Below are 23581 nucleotides of genomic sequence, written 5' to 3' on the forward strand. Positions count from 1 at the left end.
TCCCTCCTCAGGTCTAGGCTAATTCGAGTTCTTGCCATCCTATGGTCATTGCAGCGCACCTTACCGAGCATGTCCACATCTTGTATGACGCCAGGTTTAGCTCAAAGTATGAAGTCTATTCCATTTCTAGTTTCGCCATTCGGGCTCCTCCACGTCCACTTTCGGCTATCCCGCTTGTGGAAGAAGGAATTCATTATCTGCGTATTCCGTTCTGCAAACTCTACTAATCACTCTGCCCTGCTATTCCAATACCTTATGCCATATTCCCCCACTGACTTGTTCCAACCAGCTGCTTGCTTACCCTGGCATTGCAGTCCCCCATTAGTATAGTGTATCTTGTTTTGACTTTACCCATCGCCGATTCCCCGTCTTCATAGAAGCTTTCCACTTCCTGGTCATCATGACTCCATGCGGGGGCGTAGACCTTCAAGTTGTACCTCTTATTACGTTTCACAACAAGACCTGCCACCCTCTCGTTCATGGTATAGAATTCCTGTATGTTACCAGCGAAATCCTTAATTATCAGGAATCCGACTCCTAGTTATCGTCTCTCCGCTAAGCCCCAGTAGCACAGCACGTGCCCGCTTTTTAGAACTGTATAGACCTCCTTTGCCCTCCTAACGTCACTGAGACCTACTGCATCCCATTTACTACCCGCTAATTTCTCCAATAGCACTGCTCGACTCGCATTACTAGACAAGGCTCTAGGGTTAAATGTTTGCCAGATTCAGATTCCAATGGCGGCCTGTAAGCTTACGGTGCAAGGATGTTGCACTTCGAGTTGAACTTACTGCTCCCATAAAATAATTTATTGATTTTTTTTGTCTTTTTTAAAGCTTCCTGAAAAAATCCTTACCTTCTTAGAGGCGTTAGTTGAAGAGTTTGTTTATTTCCGCAAAAAGCCAATGTATCTTTCCTGCAGAATTACGGTGTAGCCGTAGGTCCTTGGAATAGGAACACAGACGCTTTTAATCGAACATTCTGGGAGGGGGGATGTTACAGTGAAATGTCCCAGACACAAAAAAGGGGGTAGCCGTAGAGCTTTCCACTGTCGGGTCCAGTGAGCATGGTTGACCACGGACGCTGCAGTGAGCTCCTCCTCGTCAAGCGCCGGCACCGAAAAAAAAAGCGCAGTCCTCACAATTTGTTCAGGCTTCACTGGCTGCCACGAGCTTTCTTTCTTGCTTAACTTTCTTGCAACCTAATTGCCATTTCTTCCCTGCTATTGCTCCCGTCTTCACACAGGAGTTGGAGAATCCAGCTTGCTTCAGCGGTCTAAGAGTGAGCCAGCCGGTCGTATCATCATGCGCACACTGGGGAACGAGTAATGGTAAAGGCGTGTGGGGTATCCCCGAATGCTCCACTCAATGCCGTCGGCGTAGCTGTCATGCGGTCCGTTCAGATTAAGGCCATTCAGGTTGGCGAGGTGGCACGTGTTGTACCACCAGCCACCGCGGTACTGGACAGCGCATTTGTCAGACAGCGCCCCGTCGTTGTCTCTATCGAAGGTGGAGAAATTCTGATCGTTGCCGTCGGCCAGTGCGTCCCAGCCTGAAACATGGAAGCAGTGTACTGTCAGATGATGTAACATAAAACGTCTACCCCTTAGTGTTCGATACTTCTCATTATTCATTTTACCGCCTCAGTAGTCGTGCAACCAGTCTGGCAAACGATGGCCGCCGCCGTGCCGGGTAGTCTTTTAAAGGGAAGATTTTACGGGAATCCTCGCAAAAATTCCTCACTGTGATTGCTGCGGTGCTCTAGCCAAATTTCTTTCCCCGCAAAGAATAAAATAATTGGGTGTTCGATGCTACTACGAACAGCCCGATTCTGTAACCATCAAGCCATAATATTTTTTTTTACTGTTCACTTGGCGTTGGTACACGAAAGACATCCGCAGAATTAGTCCACCAATGCACGCATACTTAATGCGCATTAACGTCAAGAAGCTCTGAGACGACTGACGCGGGCGTTCTTGCGCAGAGAACATGCGCTCGGGGCAGTTGTCATTGTCCCACAAACGCAGGAGTAAAGCGGGGACACAATAGTCAACCTTATTCATTGTCATTGTACTTCTCTCTGCAAGCACATATTTTTGCCATTAATCTGCCTAAAAACATTAAACGTCGCTTCTATATCACTACGTCGGTGTCTCTTAGAGTGTATTCGCATGAATTGATCTTTGTATTTTGATAAAAGTAGTGAACGGTGAACTGCGTAAAACAGGCTGTCCCAGCTATCATGCACCAGTGTAGTCGCCTGTCTGTCCGTAGATGTTCTTGTATTCGTCCTCGTTTCCTTAGCGCTGTTTTTCTTCAAATAAGCAAGGTGAAATTTCCTGGCTTGATTTCACGGTTCATTTACCACTGCTGTTTTTCTTCATGAACACGAAAGAAGTTCACCGACAATTACCATAGTCCCTAATGCGAAATTTGAGCATAGCTATGAATGTGCTTCGATTTGGCGATATATTGGGCTGGAGCGGGAAATCTGTCTCATGCGGCACGTTGCACACGGAGCGAAATGTGGCGCGACTGCCTCGCCAATTGGGCGATTACAAGCGGTAGCACGTGGGTGACGTGTGGGCGCGATTCTCAGCCGTCACCGCAGAGAGACCACTTCTCATGCAGCGCTTTGTTTCCATATACGGTATCAGCGGACGCGCTTGCCGCACGCCTTATCGATGGCGTCATCGGTGAACAGACGAGGCGCGCTACTCTGGTGCCATCTCGTACCGACTGTTGCCGCACAACACGCCTGGAGTGCAGCTACGCTTTTCTTCTCACGCTTTCGCAGCGCCTTCCTCCTCTGCTTCCCTCATCGAGCTTTTTTGACTATCGTCGTCTTTCATTCCCCGCTGCCCTTTACATTCGATCTTCCATCCTTCGCTATGCTTCTTTGCTCGGTTATGCCGAAGGACGCCGACGCTCAACGCTGGAACGGGTGCATAAGAGCTGCGCTATAAAATTGTTAGACCTTCAAGCAAAGTAGATCAGAGGAATAGTTTCCACGGAATGTCGCACATTTACAGAGAAGTATGCCTAGTGATTTTGATCATAGAGAGTATCACGAAATCTGTCCCGGGAATGCCAAGTGGCTCAAAAAACTCAAAGTTAAAGACGCTGAGGGTGCTTTCTTAAAGATACAACCTCGAATCATGAACGACAAGGCATACAAAGGAGCTGCATTGCAAAGCTGCCTTTCCCATTTGCATGCATTGACCTACTGATATTGTGACAAAACGATCGACGCCTTTTACGATGCGCATTGAAACTCAGCTGCAGTTAATTCCTGTGCAATCTTGCGCGATTCTTTTACAACCTTTACACACAAACCAAAGAACACATTATCGCTTTCTCAGCACTCCATCGCGTGATCCCACTGTAAGAGTGTAATTTACGCAAAAAAACATAATAACCAATGCATAGTGATCAGTGAGCTCCGAATTTAATTTAAAGGCCTATATGTCCCCGTGCATATTTGACAAATCAAACACCTGCCTACGTCCCGTATTTGGCTCTTCTCCAATTATTCGGTTTCCAGGCTTGTCAGTTTCTGCTCGAGTAAAAGAGAAGATCACTGTGTTCTCGCTCAACAGCCACTACAATAATACTTTTTGTTTAAGGTAAATACGTGCTTCGCCGATAGGCAATGCAGTCATCTAACCCAATATATCAATAATATATTGATAGATTAGAATAGGATCTCACGAATTCACTCGAGAAGCTATCTCTTCCTGTATTCCACTATTTGAAGGCCATGTTCCTGTTTTTTCTTCATTTTAATCGCTGAATAATACGCAATATTATGCAGGATGCCATATTTTTTTATCAGTGGCTAATACTGTACCTCCACATGGATTCAAATCAATTAAATATGATTATTATAGGCGCAGTGGCACCATCGTATGGCGAAAGATGATACGGTTCTTCCGATGCTATATGTAACGGGATGGAGGCCGCGATGAGATGTCGTGCCCCACGTTCTAAAGTTCATCTGAATATGCATTGCATGTAAAGAAATAATGGGCACATCATAATGGAAGTTGTACCAATAGCTATCTGCAGGCAGCATTTTGTGCCGTGGGAAAGACGAAGATGACAGTGTCCGACATGCGTTTAACAACCAAAATCAAGATTTCCAAAATAATTCAAGTTTTGGTTTAACAACCAAAACCAAGATAACCAAAATTAATTCGGAGTCCCCCACTACGACATGCCCCACAATCAGATGGTGCTTTTGGCACGCAAATCCCCCTTCCCCTGCCCCCCATAAAGTGAGGGTCCAGTGTCAGAATTTGATTAGCCGATGAAAACGAATAATCAAGACACACTTTAAATTTATTGTTTTTAATGATTAACAAGCAGGACCCCTATAATACCAGGTACACTAAATTCCTTCTATAAAGGCTTTGAAGGCTTCTTCAAATGGCACGAAATACTATTGCGGTCCATAAAATTGACTTACACAGCAACTCTGCAAGGGACCTTAACAAAAAAAGCTATCACATCGAAAAAAAGGCATTCCTCCTGAATTCCCGCCGTAAAAGCACACTAATATCACCTTCTGGTCCCAACAGCTTTCCGAGTCGCAACTTGAAGAGGTTCCCTTCGTTCTCAACACGAATGCTCTCGTAGTCCGCGAACACGCTGTCTCCTGTCCTGTTGCTCAGCACGACGCGCAGGGTAATGGGCTCGTCGTCTGACGTCAGCGCGTGCAGCGCCTTGTTCCCTGCAGGGAGAGGATGGAGTCGAATAAGGATATGTGTAAAAATATTTCGGTGATATTTCGTAATTACTTGCCTAAGAGAAATAACTTCAGCTTAGTGAAATGTGTGGCGGGGAAATTTTTCTTAAATTTATCTTGTTACTTTAAAGGGCATCTCTTACTGAAAGCCATCATAATCAAACACTTTGCAGTGCGAAAACCGGACAGTTTGGCGTCGGAAATGGTTAAGGCGCCATCCATTATTACTTACGATCGGAAAGTCGAGCTCTAGTAATGCCCAATAAGGCATGAGTGCGTTGACGCTATATTTATAGGACTTTCTAGTTCTAGCAAGACTGTTCAAGATAATATACTATTACTTATGCTAAATGCGTTTAGACATTCTTGCCTGACGCTGGGACATATTTCAACTTGTTGCAACCAGATTATATCACCCCGCCTGTAATTGAACACTTCCTCCCGTAGGTGTTCGTATACCTATTAAATTTTTTCGCATAAGTATTTAATGCGCGACACCTTCAATACATCCAACCGCGCATTCGACCGGACAAGTGAAACGGACAGGAGAGAAAGTACAATCTGTTCGCTACTCTTGAACAGTCGTTTTCGTTGTTGGACATGTTGAAGGTAAAACTGGAAGCTATGAGAAACGCTGGGTCCGCCGAAAAATGAAGAGCAGCAAGGAGTGCCTCTTCCCAGCTCTATATTCCTATGTCACCAAACTACGCGTCAAGAGCACAAATACCCGGCAGCTTACATCTTCCCCAGCATAAAACACGCTGACAGACGGGGCCTAGAGTAAGGCCAACTGGTCAGCAACCCACTATGTGACAATATATACATATATATATATATATATATATATATATATATATATATATATATATATATATATATATATATATATATATATACATTACCGCTAAACTGTATGAGGCTCAGATCATGGCTTTCGTCGCTTCGGCACGCACACATTATCATCATGAGCCATGGCAGGAACGTTGTCGTCTTCTTCATTGTCATCCCTAGGCGCCAAAACGTGAGCGCGCTCGCGCACTTCACGCGCAGTCGTCGTCGTCGTCTTCTCCCACAGCTGGATCTGTTTTTCAAACGACTACCACCATCACCAATGGCTCTTTCGAATGCGGCTGACATCGCGTCTCTATAGGCGAATGACGTAGTTGATATCAGTGTTGATCCAGCGGTGCAACGGCTAGGCTACGCGTCGTCAGGACTGCCAAAGAACAGCGCGGGTATGAAGAGCGACGGAGGGAGCAGTAATGCGAGTGTGATTGACTACCGCCTGTAGACGTTAAGGCGGCGGCCGACAAGTGTGCCTACGAGGCGGCACGTAAGCGACTAGCGAGAACCGACAAAGCATACCGTGAGTTAGAGAACGGTGCAAAGCGCATTCTGGGTCAAGAGGTCAACGTGGATGAGTGCAAGGATGCGAACGCGAAGTTCGGAAGAGACTTCCTTGATCGTCATTTCGGCTCTACCTGCAACGTCTGTGACAGACTGTGGTTCGATAACGACCTCACTACGATTGTTGCCGTCGGCCACGACGAGAAGCGGCGCCATGTGTTGGAGGTGTTTACGCTTTGCGTGGTACGTGTAGAGAGTCTCTGCCAATGGGGGTGGTTTCACCTTTCTCGACGACGAATGGTTAAGTGTGCCTGTATGTACCCGCGCATCTTCCGAAGCTCAACACTGATCGTGCCAGCTTCGCTCGTCATCCACCTTTACATAGTGGAATGCCTCATGATTTCTTTTTTCTCTTTCTCTTTCTCCTTTCGCGCATGCGCAACTGCTTACTGCCACAGGACGAAATTGTAGTGCCTTCGAAGTGAGAGGTACGCACTCATGTGTTTTTCTGTTGACTGCGGCTACTGATGATTATGATCTTCTTTTATGGCTGATCAACAGTGAACCCTACTGTGCATTTTCATCACAATTGCAAAATCCTGATGCATCAACAACGTCCACGAAGCATGCAATAAATTGTTTAGTGCACTTTCTGTACTTTCAAACTTTCAGCACATTTGCAGCCCCAAGTGCGATTATTTTCTTTTTCTTGGCAGAATAAATAATACCTCACTAAATGTAACAATTTAGAGCTATCAGGTTGCATCATACATATCTAAGAAAGAGTTACTCCTCCAGTTCTGTCAGAACTAAACGTTTTGAGTTGACTCTCGGGCATGCTAGGAATACAACATGGAATCTGACAATTGCGCTTAGTCGTATTGAATTTTACAGCCGCTCAATTGCATAAGCGACCTCAATTGCGCTTTTTGCCGCCAAGCTGTATTGACGACGAGGAGTTACGGTGTCGCCATCTATCGGAAGCGCCTCGCTGGCGTCGTATGAGTTTGGCTCATAAGTTTTGCTGTCAGCGCTCACTGAAAACACCACGCGCGAGCTCTCCCGGACATTTACGTAAGTACTTTCGAAATGAGAGAAGTTTTTTACTGTCTAAATAATAATCTTGGGCAAACTGAAAGCGCACAATCGTTTACAGATGCCATCTCTTTACCGAATACGTACAGTGAACGCCACTGCGCGCGGTCGCCGCGATGGAGTCTCCCGAACCGGCTTCTTGCGTGAAAGGTAGGTAAACGCTGAGAGCAAACTATGTGAAATATGTTCTTATAGTGTTTGTATAACTAAATGAAGCGTGATAGAACGAAGCCTCAATGCACAATCGCGCAGATTCGCAGCGACCGACTGCGCGTCTGCATGCTTTTCCGCGCAATGTTTCGCTTTCTCTGCGCGCGCGTTTTCGTACCGTGCCATGAGCTTTAGGCCGCAGAATATGAGCATTTGACAGTATACAAGTAACGATTGTTGCGTGGGCGCTATCAGAGCTGTTCAAAAATAATTTCATTGTAGATACTTCGATGTCTACGGGGACTGTGATGTGCCGTCGAGACCATTCAATCTTTTTTTTTTCTTCTAAATTCTTTGACCTTTCAATATTATTTCTCGAGTTGCGTCGCACTGTATGTTTATCGTTGTTCTCAGCGTGCAGTTTCCCGCTGCTCCTTTCTTGTAATCCAGTGCATTAATTCATAACACAAACATAACCATATGCCATGCTCTTTTTAAATGTGCTTCTTACCGCTGCCTTTCCACTGCACTCAACTTGCCAGTATCTATAGCATCGGCAAGTTCATAGACCAAACCGTCATGACATTAGTCGGGCAGCGGAGTCGAACGTACGTCTCAGTGCGCGTTTTCAGAACATCGCAGACCGGGCGCCGTAGCAGAAATCTTCCTCGAGTCTGTGCGTGCTGCTTGCCCGAGTTGTAGCCGATGACTGTTTGCTGGTTTTATGTTTCACGAGCCAAGCTTCACGTAGCTTCTTCTCCTGCGGTTACGTGTGAATAAGGCTGACACTGGCCTCCGTTCCGTGCGTCCGGCCCTGCGGCACCAAGCAGTAGCCTACCATCTTGCGTGCCTTCAAAGGCAGCCACTACCTATCGTAGTGCTTTCAAGCGTTGTAAAGGAGACACTCGAAGCGGGAAAATTTCGCCACAAAATGAGGACCGCAGCGCACGAGGGAATTTAAACTCGTTTTCAGCTCGCTTCGGCGCTCCTGAAGCAGCCGGACGCGGCCGCTATGTCCACGTGATCCCTCCTAGCACGTCACGCCGACGGTGGCGCCAGCTTTTCCAGTGGTGGAGCTCGAGGCCAACATGGCTATGGCATTTCCGTCGTACACGAACAACCCGCAACAGGGCGAACGCGATCGTGCCACTGCTCACACGTTCCTCGTTGTCTATTTTTACAGCTGGCTCCGCTGCCGCTCCCTGCTTAAGCGGGTATGAGCCATTCGCTGGCAAGAGGAAACTATCCTCATCATCATCATTAACAACAACAGCTATCGTCATCAGCAATGGCTCGAGCATCGTCCTCATCTTCCAAAGCATGCTCGTTTGAACCCCTCGGCGCAACCACTCGTACGCGCTCGTGCCTATGCTTGCGCGTTTGTCATCGTCATTGTGTTCTTCCACACTGGTTCCGTGTGGAACCATTTCGTTTCGCTTCTGTCGTCGTAATGGGGAGGCCGGATTCATTTTTCTTGTTATTTACGGTGGTATGAGCCATTCATTGTCTTACGTGACGGACACATTTAATAACACAGGTGATATGAGAATGTGTGTGCATGTCTATACTCACGATGACCACTGAACAGGACAATAAATATGTTCGTAATTTTGATCAATACTTTTCATGTCACATCTGGGTCGTGTCCTAAACACCTTCGCTGGTCATCCACATTCACAGAATCGGATGGTTCATGACCTTTATTTTTGGTTATGCTTCTTGCGGTAACATTTTGCCGAAAGTTAACGAAATGCAAGTGGTGTGGTCCGCAAAGTTTTGTTAAAGGCATTTTTTCTGTATCGAGCCACAGCGTGACGAACCTGTTGTATATTCAAGATCAGAAGAGTTGCTTAGCAGTTTCAATGGTAACATTTTCGAAGAAGACGAGATCAGATTCATGAAACGATGCGGAAGCTTTTGAATATAAGCGAAAAAATTAGGGTAGGAACTCCCCAATGCGGAATAGTTATATAGTGCGTAGCATTCTTTGTAATTATTACGTATGAAGCTTTTATTCAAGCCTTGTATCCAAGACTACAGTATTTAAGCTCATAAGCAACTATGATACCACGCACACAATTTTAGCCTTCTCAGTAAACTTGTTACAACAAATATTGTGTTGCGTAAATATAAATAAATGTTGTGGTAGTGCCTTTTTCTCACATAATTTACCCACCAGCGCACTTCCTTTCATTCCAAAGCGTCCTCGTTAGAAGCTTATCTCTGTTGTTGCGGGCGAAATTCTATCGTTGCTTCCGTTTTCCGCCAGCGGAAGCTATAGCCTGCGTGCTAAGTGCACTTAATCATCATTAATAGCAAGGGCAAATCGTAACGCGCCAACCATCTCAACGCACTCGCTTGCCCACGACAAATTCATGAGGATGTTGTATGTTGCTTGCATAGAGTTAATATTCTAAATCTATGGCTGCTTGTCGATGCATGCGTCCGTGGCGTAATGGTTTCCATATCTGGCCCCTCAACTACACGTCGTGTGTTCCAATCCTTCCATTGAACAGCCTTAATGGGGTAGGTAATTATTTATTAAAGAGTACTTTTTTGAAAATAATGAGTTTACAACTTTTCACGAGCCCGTGTGAAGCCAGAAGAAAGAAGCTAAGGCACTAACCAAAACTTTTGCGCTGCTTTAACACCCCGCTTACAGCACCTGTTGACACTAATGCCAGAGTTCCCTTTAGTAACCATTGTATGAAACTCTATGGTTTGGGAATTGTGCGGAAGCGTGTCCGAGGTTCCTGCGCGCATAAGTAGGTGGCTGTGAGCTTGCAGAAATTTGTGCATTCGCAGAAATTACCCTTTCAAGCCTAACTGTGGTATAAAGTTTGTAAACAGGGATAAGGTGCCTCAGAAAGGCTGGCCAACGTTTCAATAGGAGGACCTATCTTCTTCAAAGGCGGCCTCGTCATCCTCGGCGTGTTAGTTTTAAAGGGTTAGTGCAGTGACGTCACGTGCGGGTGTTGTCGCTGGTGACTGGTTTTAAACAGAGAGATTACCAGAGGAAACAAGCGCTGTCGTCCGACGTCTGTGAGCTTCATTCCCAAGACGAGGGGACAAAAGCGTGAGAGTGGGCACGCGGGGAGGAAAGAAAAGAAATAGAAGCAGAAAAAAAGAAAAAAAAGAAAGAAGGGGGGTGGGGGAAGCCAGGGCGGCACCAAGACAGACAAAAAAAGGGGGGGGGGAGATAAAGAAAAAGAAAGAGAAAAATGAAATTTTTTAGGAAATACGGGGGGCTTGGGAGCGTGTTGGGGATGCGAAAGGTTAGGAGGTATTCAGGGGGAGTCGTTGGCGGCATGTTTTTGAGGCATTAGAACGGCCGGTCAAGCTGTCAGTGCGCGAGTAACACAAAAGACAAAAAAAAAAAGAAAAACAGACACACACACAAAAAAAAACATGAGTTGAAAATGATTTGAGCAGCGTAGCAGCAATACGTCGAGTAATTTTGAAATAGTTAAGATGGCGACGAGGAGTCTGCGGTGCAATGTATGGGGTGACTGAAAGGCAGCGGCATGGTCTGTCAAGGGGCACTGCCCCAGTCGCTCATGGTAGGTGCCGTTACGGCGGCATCCAGAAATGGCGATACTCTGGGTTAAGGCGCCGAAAAAGGCATATTGACTTCGGAATGTGTTGATGAGGGGGTTTAAAAAAAATAGATTTACAAGAAAGGGGGGAAGGGAAGGAAGAGGGGGAGGGGGACCAAAACCGGAATAACAAACAGGAGGGTGACGCGCGCAGAAGCGGGTGGGGGTAAGTGTACATGGAAGAAGGGGGTTGTACAGTTGGTATAGACGTAAAAACCTGAAAGAGTACATTAAATCGAGTAGTAGGCAGGAAAAAAATTTTTTTCCCGAAATGGAAGAGTAGGTGAGGTTAAGAATTAAAGTTAGCTGGTTGCCTAATGTGTTTTGTGTCTTGGTTGATGATATGAGAGTTTCAGATTTAAGTTACCGCTTTTAAAGATTCTAAGTTGCCGCGTGCCAAATTAATTCCTGTCGGGTGTAGGCAATTAAACTTGTGTATGAGGTATGATTCCGTATACTTCCTTTCGCGAGGGGAACCGAAATTTGTTTGTAGTATATAGAGCCTTGCTTTGTAAAATATATGACCATGTTCATTAAAGGGGCTGGCTACTGCTTTGGGAAAATTGTGTTTTGTGTCCGCGCGGTGACCATTGAGTCTTGTATTAATTTGTTGCCCAGTCTCACCTATGTATTGTTTGCTACAAGCGGCGCATTCTAGACAGTAGACTACGTTGCTTGATGTGCAGGTGAGAGCCGAAGTTACCTTGTGTGTGTAATTCGACGCTGTACTTTTTACTGTAGTAGTATATTGAATGTGTTTGCATGTAGAGCACCTGGGGCGGCCATAGGGATTGGTTCCCAACTTCCTCTTTTTATGTAGTTTGGCATGCACAAGAACATCTTTAAAATTAGTGTTGCGTCTGTAGGCTACTCTGGGAGGGTCGGGAAAAATCTTAAGTTTCTGGTTGCTGGTGAGAATTGGGTAGTATTTACTTAGGATGTTATTCATGTTTGGGAGTGCGTTTCAGAATTTAGTAGTAAGAAGAGGCGTTGTTGTTCTTGTGATCCTCGTGCGGGGCTTGAGGACCTCGGCTCGATCAAGTTTGGTTGCAGCGATGTAGGCTGTTTGAAGGTCACTGTTTGGGTGGTTCCTGTTTGATAGCGTTTCTTTAAGGTGATCGAGTCTATATATGTAGTCTTGGTTTTCAACGCAAATGCGACGTAGTCGTGTGGCTTGGCCTTTAAAGATGCCTTGTTTGCAATGTCTGGGATGGTGGCTGGTATATTCTAGGTACTGTTGTTTGTCGAAAGGTTTCCTATACAGCGTTGTCTTTAGCTCACCATTGTCAATGTATATTGTTGTGTCCAGAATGTTTATGTGCTCAGTTGAGGATTCTGATGTGAATTTTATTGTTGGGTGAACAGAATTTAGAAAGGCTACATATTTAACTAGACTGTCTTGACCATGTCCCCAGATTATGAGTATGTCGTCTATGTATCGTAGGTATGTGTGGGGCTTGGTAGTGCCACGCGATAGGAAATCTGTTTCTAGAATCCCCATAAAAATGTTCGCGTAGGTTGGTGCAAAAGGCGTACCCATGCTTGTACCATGTATCTGTAGGTAGTAACTCTCTTCAAATTCGAAGTAGTTATGTGTTAGAACTAATTCAAGGAGAGACAAGTAGACTTCCGTAGAGTGTAGTGCATTGTGTTTAGACAGCGTTTGTTTTATCGAAGATAAACCATCAGGGAGTGGAATGTTGGTGTACAGCGCCGTGACGTCTAGTGTTGCGGGAATTGTGTTGTGGGGCAGTCTGCCTTTAGTATTATTGTCCTCTATAATTCTCAGCAGGTGGGGCGTATCTTGTACAAATGACGAAAGTGCTTTTGGCAAGTCACCAAGGTAGTGGTTAAGGAATGTGGAGATGCTCTCTATCGGGGTGTTGTTGTTTGATACTATCGGACAGCCTGGGATAATAGCAGTGTATAGTTCAGCGGATGAAATTTTATGAATTTTCGGAAGGAGGTGAAAACGCACGGCAGTTTTGTTGCTTGATTTAAGAAATTTGTATTCTGACGGTGTTATCAATTCATCAGCCAAAAGTGATTTCAGCCTGTTGGTAATTGTCACTGTGTAGGACAATGTCGGATCGTTATCTAGTTTGCGGTAATGTTCTGGGTTGTTTAGTTGTCTGTAAGCCTCGTGCTTGTATTTTTCTATTGGCCAAATAACTATACTTCCACCCTTATCTGCTTCCTTAATAACAATGTCATTCCGGCAACTCAGATTTGAAATGATATGACTCTCCGACGCAGTTATGTTTTTAGGTCGCTTAGATGTCTTGGATTGGCTCATAATTTCTTTAGTGACCGTTTTAAGGTATATGTCAAGTTCTATGGCTTGTTCTGGTTCGGGAGTCCAAGTGGATTGGACTCTAAGTGGTGCCATCCCGGTGTCTGGTGTGTCTGCCAAAAAGTGTCGGATACGCATTCGTCGGGAGAATTCTGAGAGGTCCTTGTGAAGCTCGAATTCATTTATTGTGTTGTTCGTCGGGCAAAAGTTTAGGCCCTTCCTGAGTACGTCTATTTCATTTTGACTTATTGTTTTTGAAATGTCTATAACATTGGAGCGGTTTAGTTCTGTGGGAGGTTCCTTCTTGTCTGGTACTTCTAAACTCGAGGTCCCTCTTGTCTGCGTGTGGTGGCTGTTTGGCTGGAAGGTTAATTTTTGATTAAAATTTCCTTTTTTCCTTTGTTTTTGAACGAATTTTCTAGTTTTCTAGCCTAGACAGGCCAGATCACTTACCAAAAAACGTGTGAGCTACACCTCCCATCTGAAAACCTACACAATCTGCACAGAGAACAATATAATTCCTAAAGGTCTAACACTCAAGGCTGTACCAGCTCTAGGAACACTCTCACCACAGCATCGTGCAAACTGGCAAACAACATTACATAATGCCTCACTTTCGCTTTTGAATATCCTCAAAGAACATTGTGAGGAGCAAATCAAAACATTTAGCCACAGACTTCGGGACATAGCCCTGACACCAGATGAGAAGAGAGATTTAGAACATTACGACGAAAAACAATCTAGAAAATTGGTTCAAAAACAAAAGAAAACAGCAAATTTTCATCAAATTTTACGGGTCGTTCGCCAATCTTTTTGTGCAAACGACGTCCGATGCCGACAACGGAATTTCGGCTACATGGGTTTCTTAACGCTTGCGTGTTGAGATTTCTGTAGCTGCTAAGTAGCTCTGAATGCCAAAAATTTTGTCCGGGTGCAGTGAGAGCTATACTGAGAGTGAAGCAGTTTTCTGCTGAGGCATGCCTTTCTACCGTATTCCCTTACGTGTCATCCTGACCGTTCTTGCGAATGCTAAAGGGTGGCAGCAGGAGCATGAGGTTAGAGGGTGAGCCAAAATACTAAAATGTCAAAAATCTTTACAAAATTAACGTGCCTTCAACACTTCTTTTAAAATTGCCTTGATAGACACTCTTTGCTTTCTAGTCTTATATTTATGTTGGCTAGTGGGTTAGTTTTTTGTCTGCGAGTGGATCATACCCACTATCAGAGATTGGCCAAGAGTCGGGCGTTAGGAACACATAGTTGAGCCTAAATTTAAACGGCAAGGATACATTTTTAACAGATCAAAAACAGGAATGAAGCCATGTATGGCCTCATAGACTTACTTGCCTTTTTTCATTTTTGGCGCTATTCAGCCTTAGCCTCATCGTATGCCTGAATCTCCATATAACTATTTCGCAGAAACGTCAAGCGCACCATAATTCGTCACCATATTCGCGGAACTTGCGTAAAGCTATATTACCGATCCAATATTCCTCGCTGGCATTTCCAAATCCATTCGCGTACTCTGTCCAGTTTCGGTAGAAGTGATACACACTGTTGCCAAACTGGCCTCTCCTCTGAATCACCTGCAAATAAAGAGAAGGAATAAAGAACAACTATACACATGGAGCCCTGCGCTCTGATGCCATTTTCTTGCTTAATTAACAAGCTATATTACTGCCATAGACACCTGTAAGGTACTTCATGCGCTTACCGGAAGCTGTCTACCTGTCTATGTTTCTAACTGCCACTAACCAGGGCCACTGGGTAGCCCATAGTAGATTGGGCAGCGGATTGTGCTGCTGTGCTGTGAAAACAGGGTTCGAAACTGAGTACCTATGAGTCACCCTACAACGAACCTACTTTGACGCCTACATTGACCACTGGGGATGAGGCACTGGCCATGTAGCATTGGGTATGTACCGCTTTCAATGAACCCTTTAGACGATGCAATGGCCCACTCGGTCTGTGGAGCTCTTCTATGAACCTTTCTGAGCCCAAAGCTGGCCACTGGCTATGTGCCAGTAAGTACGGGCCCCTTTTCAATGTACTTCCGTGAGGCTAAGTAGCGTAACTAATTATGTGCCACTGGGTATGCACCGTTTTACAGTAATAAAAAAGGAGTGTTTAAATTTCTCCGACGCTATGAAAGGGATCCTGATTAATTGGTGTCGTTGATATAGTGTGTGTCAGTCTTGTGCCAAAAGAGTGTATAGGAGCTAAAGCACATACCAAGACGTACTCACCCATGTGCGTCCTCATTTCTTCCTCCTTCAAACTCGTCAAACTCGGAGCACTCTTGCGCTCCGAGTTTGACACGTGCAAACGCGGCAGCTGATGAGTATGACCCGCATAGGCTGCAGTGTTATCGCCAAGGGCTTTGTAGCACAACTTTTCAATATGTATCCTTCATTCCACCCATGCGATATTATTTATTGCATGATGACGCCTCATGGTACCTAAGACTATTTGAAGTAACAAAAATTTTACACATAAAGAGAGAAAAAAAGGGGAAGGAAAGACGCAAAAGTAAACCAGATGACCTTTTCTTTTTTTAGTTTACTACCCTGTGTTCTCAAAGGGTATTACAGCAAGGAAGAAGTATAAAGAAAAGAGAGAAAGAACATATTACGTGCTCAGCCTGAGTAGTTTGGTGCCGTTGCTCGTGAGAACGATGCCCTGGTGTAAATAAACATAAGTGAGGCGAACACATGCGAGGCTAATAGAAAAAAATGCGAACATTTTCGTATATTTGTTACATTTTATGCTACGGCTACCTTCTACATAAACAAAATGTGAACCATACCCGCCCTTACTATAACAATGCTGGCTAAGATCATCGGTTATTATTCTTACCGTCCAGCCTCCGCCATCCGTCTCCATATCACAGTAGACTCGCTGACCTAGCGGTCCAGCAGCCTTGTGGAACACGCTGTAGACTCCGCTGGAGCGCTGACCAGCGTGTAAGAGATCGGTGCAGTGGCGTGGCTGAATTGCGGCTATAAGACAAGAAAAAGAAGTGCATCAGCCGTATTGCCGACGACCACCTCATATATGTCGCGGACAGCTACATTTCTTTTCAGACAATAATTACGCGTCACCACGCGATTTTATTCTGAGATGGGATGGCTTCTTTTTCCGTGCTGAACGTTTCAGCTTATTCACCAAATGTACGCCTGGTGCAATTATTGAACCACAAATTGCAGCACTGTTTCTAGAGCCTAATCACAATTATCCCGCGCAATCAACTCTATCATATTGCTCACTGGGCTACACCAGCGGGCATATTGGCCTTTTCTTGCGGTAAGATGGCAGCCTACGAGCGTTGATGTATCTACGGGGGAAAAGTGCCTCTCCGTATTTCACGGTAACAAATGAGAACAATGTACATTTTATGTCACTGAGTAAATGTGCCAGTTCCCGCACACGATCCTTGGCCTGTTCAATGGAGGGTCTTCCGACTGCTGCCGACTGCACCGTTGTGACTACAGCGGCGACGGCAGCACAGATGAAAGTTAGGTAGCCTGCCATTTCGTGACCAGTGGGGCCAGGGTCCAAGGCGCTGCTTAAATGTGGGAGAAACTTCTCGCCTGAAAAGAATTCAAATTGCGTGATACATTCGGTGAACCACTTGAGTGGGGCCAGATGACCCGTTCATTTCTATTTTGAAAACATGGGAGCGAGAAGAATGAGGAGGCAGGAGGGGCTCGATTGCTTATTTATCGCAACCGTCCCGCAGGGGCGTCTGCGTAAGCAGGCGTTTGGTGTGTTGCGACACCACGTACCCGAGCACACGAGGGTTGGACCCTCCCGCGTGTAGCCGTGCGCGGCTTAGCCGTGTCTGTGGAAAAGGGGATCCTGGGGGTTGAGCCGATGCTGGGTGTTTGGACCTTTAAGGCCCCCCGGCGGAGGCAACACACCTCTTCGGCCTCGGCTTCACATAGACGGCACCCCCGGACTGACCCACCCGGGGGAAATCGGCAGTCGCCTTTTCCTGTCCTCCTCTCCAATCTTCGTCTTTCTCTCGCCTTTTTTATCTTTCCTGTCTTCTCATCACTTCTCCTCCCTTCCTAGTTTCCCGGCGGCAAGGGTTAACCTTGTGTAGCTAGCCAGCCTTGGTTATGCTGTATTTGGTTATAGCAGCGATGTACGGCTGGCGTTGGCAGGGTTTCTCCAGCAGGAACTTCTGTCCCGTCCCCCTGTTGGGCTCCATGGTGGGTGGTCGGCATCGCGGCCGAAAACCCAACTGTACCTATGGAAAACGCGTTTCCTATACTACCTGATCGCCCTCAGAAACGAGGGCGCACCGAAGAAGTCTTTCAGTTTTTCGGACGCCAAGTCCACAATTTTCCTCGTTTTCATGTGATCCACACAGAAAAACCAGCTAAACAAGTCCGAACAATCTCCCCGTTCCTTGTATCTAAGACCCTTACCGAAGTTTTTGGCCCAGGTTATAAGGCGTCGAGGATGGCCAGCGGTGACCTCCTCTTGGAGCTCCGCGATCAGAAACAATTTGAGAAACTGCCTAAACTAGTATCATTTGGAGAGACCCAAGTAGTAGTAACCCCGCACCGCACGATGAATACCACCCGCGGCGTTGTCTCGGACGATGATTTGCTGGAGCTCACTGAGGCTGAACTCTTGGAGGGCTTCAGCGAACAAAATGTCATAAATGTCAAAAGAATCAAGATAAGGCGCGAGGGTAAAGAAATTGCGACCAAGCACCTAATCCTCACCTTCAATTCAAGTGTCCTGCCCGAATCAATCGAGGCCGGGTACATCAAGCTCCGTGTAAGACCGTATGTGCCAAATCCCTTGAGATGTTTCAAATGCCAACGTTTTGGCCACAGCTCGCAGAGCTGCCGAGGCCGCCAAACATGTGCGAAATGCAGTGCCCTTGAACACGCAACTGAAGAATGTAAGAACTCTCTACACTGTGTAAACTGTGATGGGGATCACGCCGCGTACTCACGGTCGTGCCCCTCCTGGAAGAAGGAAAAAGAAATTGTAACCATAAAAGTAAAAGAGAATATATCGTTCAAAGAGGCACGAAGGCGGGTAGCATACCTGCCAAAGAAAAGCTTTGCCGAAGTGGCGCGTCAGGGGACAGCGTCACAACGGCCTCCGGCGGCTGTCCGACCCACAAGCAGTGAGTCGGCAGTCACGCCATCTGCCCCCGCGACGGTTGCAGCTAGCGCTGCTCCGTAAACCGAGGAGAAGGAACCATTGACCCTGAAGGTGGGCGCAGCCGAGGCTGCCTCAACTTCCCAGGTCCCTTCCTGCGCTGGCAACGGCCGGCGTAGCCAAATCCCTCTGGGAGCCCCATCGACCTCCGGATTGGTGGGCGCAGGGGTCTTGCCCTCCAAGGCGGGACTCCATCTGAAAACTTCCCGCTCGCAAGAGCACCTGTCCGGCGCCTCACAAGAGGCAATGGACACTACACCCATCCTCAAGGCGCACCAAGCGCCTAAGGAGCGGCGAGGCTCCCTCGAACGCTCCAGAAAGAACAAAACCCCTATTACAGGGCCTCGAAAGGGTTCTGTAATCTGAGGCATCCCGTCCGTTTCCGTAAACACAGCACCAATTTATTTTAAATATGGATACACAAATCATTCAATGGAACATTAGAGGTCTCCTTACAAACCTTGATGATTTGCAAGAACTCATCCAAAAACATAATCCAAAAGTGCTGTGTTTACAGGAAACACATTTAAAATCCAGACACGCAAACTTTTGCCGTACGTATGTTACGTTTCGCAAAGATCGCGATGATGCCATCGCATCATCGGGTGGTGTTGCGATCCTCACTCATAAAAGTATAGCATGTCAACCTTTACAGCTTCGAACGCCCCTTGAAGCAGTGGCGGTGCGAGTTGTTCTGCTAAACAAACTCATCACTATTTGCTCGCTTTATATACCCCCGCATTACAAATTAACTAAACATGAATTTCAGTTCTTTATAGATGAACTGCCAGAACCTTATGTTGTTCTTGGCGACTTCAATGCGCACAGCTCCCTGTGGGGCGACTCTCGTATAGATGCGCGAGGTCGTCTTGTTGAACAGTTCCTTTTTTCTTGTGGTGCGTGCCTTTTGAATAAGAAGGAACCCACATATTACTCTCTAGCAAACAGAACCTTTTCTTCAATCGATCTCAGCATAGTTTCTCCTTCTATTCTGCCTGAACTTGAATGGGAAGTTACAAAGAACCCTTACAGAAGCGATCACTTCCCCATACTACTAAGAACACCTCAAGAAAACGAATATCCACCACAGGCACCTCGGTGGAAGATTGAGACAGCTGATTGGGACAAATTTCGAACTCTTTCTGGTATCGCATGGCATGACATCTCCTCGTTTGAAATTGATGCTGCTGTGGAGTATTTTACAGCCTTTATAATAGATGCCGCATCTAAATGCATATCACAAGTAAATGGCCTCTCGTGCAAACGGCGCGTCCCGTGGTGGACCGACGATTGTAGGATCGCACGTAAAAAACAGAACAAAGCGTGGGGTTTGCTACGCGCTTCTCCCACAGCAGAAAATCTTATCAACTTTAAAAAAGTAAAATCCGAAGGCAGGCGAACCCGCAGACAGGCTAGAAGAGAAAGCTGGCAGAACTTTTTATCGGGCATCAACTCGTACACAGATGAGGCGAAAGCCTGGAACAGGGTTAGTAGGATAAGAGGGCGACAAACATACTCCCTCCCTTTGGTAAACACACAAGGCGAAACTCTGCAAGACCAGGCAGATTCACTTGGGGAGCACTTTGAGCGTGTGTCGAGCTCAATCAATTATTCCCAGTCCTTTCTTAAACATAAAGAAATAATAGAACGTAAGCCAATCATACGAAAATCCAGGCAGAATGAACCGTATAACCAGCCTTTCAGTATTGCCGAGTTGAAAGCTGCCTTGAACACATGCAAAAGCACTGCACCGGGACCTGACAGAGTCATGTATGACATGATCAGAAACCTACATACTGACACACAAGTTACACTACTTACACTATTCAACACTATTTGGGCTTCCGGATACCTCCCATCCACATGGAAAGAAGCGATTGTAGTCCCTGTTCTGAAGCACGGAAAAGACCCCTCCTTGGCTGCAAGTTACCGTCCGATAGCTCTAACTAATTGTCTGTGTAAGCTTTTTGAAAAAATGGTAAATCGCAGACTTATACAGTTCCTCGAGGTCAACAATATGCTCGATCCTTATCAGTGTGGATTCCGAGAAGGGCGGTCGACGACCGATCATCTTGTGCGCATGGAAGGAAATATCCGCGATGCCTTTATACTTAAACAGTCTTTCCTATCGATATTCCTCGATATGGAGAAGGCATATGACACGGCATGGCGCTACGGTATCTTGCGAGACCTGTCGGAAATTGGCAGCCGTGGAAATATGCTGAACACAATTGAAAGCTATTTGTCAAATCGTACCTTCCGAGTAAAAGTCGGCAATACACTGTCACGTCCCTTTACGCAGGAAACTGGTGTACCCCAGGGAGGCGTGCTCAGCTGCACTCTCTTTATCGTTAAGATGAACACGCTACGTGCTTCACTACCACCTGCCATTTTTTATTCCGTATACGTAGACGATATGCAAATAGGCTTCAAATCCTGCAAGCTCACAGTATGCGAAAGGCAGGTACAGCAGGGCTTGAACAAGGTTTCCAAGTGGGCAGACGAAAATGGATTTAAGGTCAACCCCCACAAAAGTTCTTGTGTTCTCTTCACAAGAAAGAGAGGCCTGGTCCCAGATCCTTGTGTAGAACTGGGCGGACAACAAATCCCTGTCAACAAAGAACACAAATTCCTTGGTGTTATTCTTGACTCCAGGCTCACTTTCATACCTCACATAAAACATCTTAAAGAAAAATGTCTTAGAACAATGAACTTACTTAAAATCCTATCCCACACAACGTGGGGTAGCGACAGACAGTGTTTATTGAATATTTACAAGAGCCTAGTTCAATCACGGTTAGATTATGGTGCCGTAGTATATCACTCCGCCGCACCGAGCGCACTTAAGATGTTAGACCCCGTTCACCATCTGGGTATCCGTCTGGCCACTGGCGCATTTAGGACAAGCCCTGTTGAAAGCCTATATGTAGAGTCAGATGAGTGGCCACTCCATCTTCAGAGAACAAACATCAGCTTAACGTATTTTCTCAAGGTTCGCTCTAATAAGGAACATCCGTGTTTCACAATCGCTAACGACTTGACGTGTGAAACACTTTTTCATAACAGACCCTCTATGAGACTTCCTTTCTCACGGCGTGCAAGAGAACTTAGCACGGAAATGGATGTCCCAGTTCTCGAACAACGCCTAATGCCTCCAGCTAAGCTAGTACCGCCCTGGGAGTGGCAGCTGATAGAGTGTGACACATCCTTTGTAGAGGTCACTAAACATGCGCCAGAGACACATATCAAAATGCATTTCTTGGAGCTCCAGTACAAGTACTCGTGCACAGAGTTTTACACAGACGCTTCTAAGTCGCATGCCGGGGTGTCCTACGCAGCCATTGGTCCGTCCTTCTCCGAATCCGGTGTACTGCACCCTGAAACAAGTATATTTACGGCTGAGGCCCATGCACTATTGTCGGCTGTGAAACATATCAGAAAATCAAATATTCAAAAAACAATTTTATTTACAGACTCCTTAAGTGTCGTTAAAGCCTTGAAGTCACACTGTAAACACAGAAACCCCGTAATAATCGAGCTCTATTCCATTCTCTGTAGAGCATACATGTCTAACCAGCATGTCATTATATGCTGGGTGCCCGGGCATAGGGGCATTGAGGGTAACGTTCTAGCAGACCAGATGGCCACATCAATTTCATTGCATGCAGCTAATCCTACTGCTTCGGTCCCTGTCACAGACCTGAAGCCTTTTTTAAGAAGGAAACTGCGAAACCACTGGCAACGTAAGTGGGACGCAGAAGTACATAACAAACTGCACGTGATAAAGCCACAATTAGGTTCTTGGCCCTCCGTAACAAAATCACGGCGAACAGATGTCCTGTTCTGTCGCCTCAGAATAGGACACACATTTGGCACACATAATTTTTTACTCCATGAAAATGATCCTCCGACCTGCGGTAGATGCGGGGAGAGGCTGACCGTCCTCCACGTCCTTCTGGAGTGTCGGGCAGCCGAATCTGAGAGAAAGAAGCATTTTCCCCTAGCATACCGGCAGCAGATCCCCCTTCATCCCGCAATGTTACTCGGCCCAGAACCGCTATTTGATACCAACGCAGTCCTAAGTTTCCTGAAAGATGTTGTCCTGCATGTTATTAGCCCCACATGTTCATAGCGGGTCCTCTCTTCAGAGGATACCGCTGTGATAGCTCTTTCGTATAGCACGTGCCTCTAGGCCCTTGTGTTTCAAGGGCTCCGGCGAGGCAACAGTGCTCCAGCCATTTTTACCACCTCATATATTTTCAATGCTATGTCATTCTTTTACGATGGATTTTAATGTTCACAGTATTCGTCATTAGTCATCGCCATAATTTTATATCACGTAGATTTTATGCACTTTACAGCAACTATTTTTAGGCCACTTTACAGCCAAGTCACATCTCCATAATACATCGTCAACATCACCACTTGTCATGGCGCTCTTTGGCCACACCTGGCCCTTGCGCCATTAAACACCACATATCATCATTATCGCAACCGTATACGAAGTATTAATGACTGCAAAGAACGCATAGCGAAATGTAATTGTCATGTTACATAACAGCATAAAAACAAAACAACAATTAGCTTTCCTTTTATTGCTCTGGCTTCATTGTTTGTTACTTCTTATGGTTAAAAGGAAGTGCTTTCACGAGGGCCGGTAAGTATAAAGCATGAATAAACATTTCTGTGATTAGCAGAATCAAAATGACCTCAAGATGTGGCCTGTAATAATTAGCTTAAATTTCTGTAATTTGGAGTGTTCTCGTGTTATTGGCATTCGAAATGCATGATTAGTTCGTTAGCAACAGGGTATTCTTTTTGCCGTCATGCTCTAATGGCATGTACGTCATCACACTGACACAGTTTCATGGTTCAAATGGCACAAAGAAAATATCCTTTATTCGAGTGCACGTACCTTCCATCTGAAACCCCTCTATCCACGCGTACTTGCCTAAAGCTGGCTGGGCACGACCCCTTATGCTTCGGATACAAAACGCTTGTCCACCAGCGACGCGAAATTGATGCTCATTGTATAAATGACCAGCTCACATTCTTCTTATTCTTCGAAAAAGTTCATCGTAGTACCTGCACTCCGCATCGTCGGCCACATTGCTTGAGCAGGATATTTGGCGAACAAATTAATAAATTTAGAACATGTTGCTTGATTTGA

At 45.8% G+C, this 23581-nt stretch overlaps 1 protein-coding gene across 1 annotated transcript; it reads right to left on the reverse strand.

Moving 5' to 3' along the window:
• Nucleotides 1-950: 950 nt before the first annotated feature.
• On the reverse strand, nt 951-16221 carry LOC142576370 (techylectin-5A-like). The gene is made up of 4 exons (XM_075686472.1): nt 16084-16221; nt 14708-14813; nt 4564-4731; nt 951-1551 (listed from the first exon to the last, which is right to left on the reverse strand). The coding sequence occupies exons 1-4, from the start codon at nt 16108-16110 to the stop codon at nt 1268-1270; spliced, it is 585 nt and encodes a 194-aa protein (XP_075542587.1). The 5' UTR covers nt 16111-16221; the 3' UTR covers nt 951-1267.
• Nucleotides 16222-23581: the final 7360 nt, after the last annotated feature.

This window comes from Dermacentor variabilis, chromosome 3 (genome assembly GCF_050947875.1).
Source record: "Dermacentor variabilis isolate Ectoservices chromosome 3, ASM5094787v1, whole genome shotgun sequence".
Lineage (NCBI taxonomy): Eukaryota > Metazoa > Arthropoda > Arachnida > Ixodida > Ixodidae > Dermacentor > Dermacentor variabilis.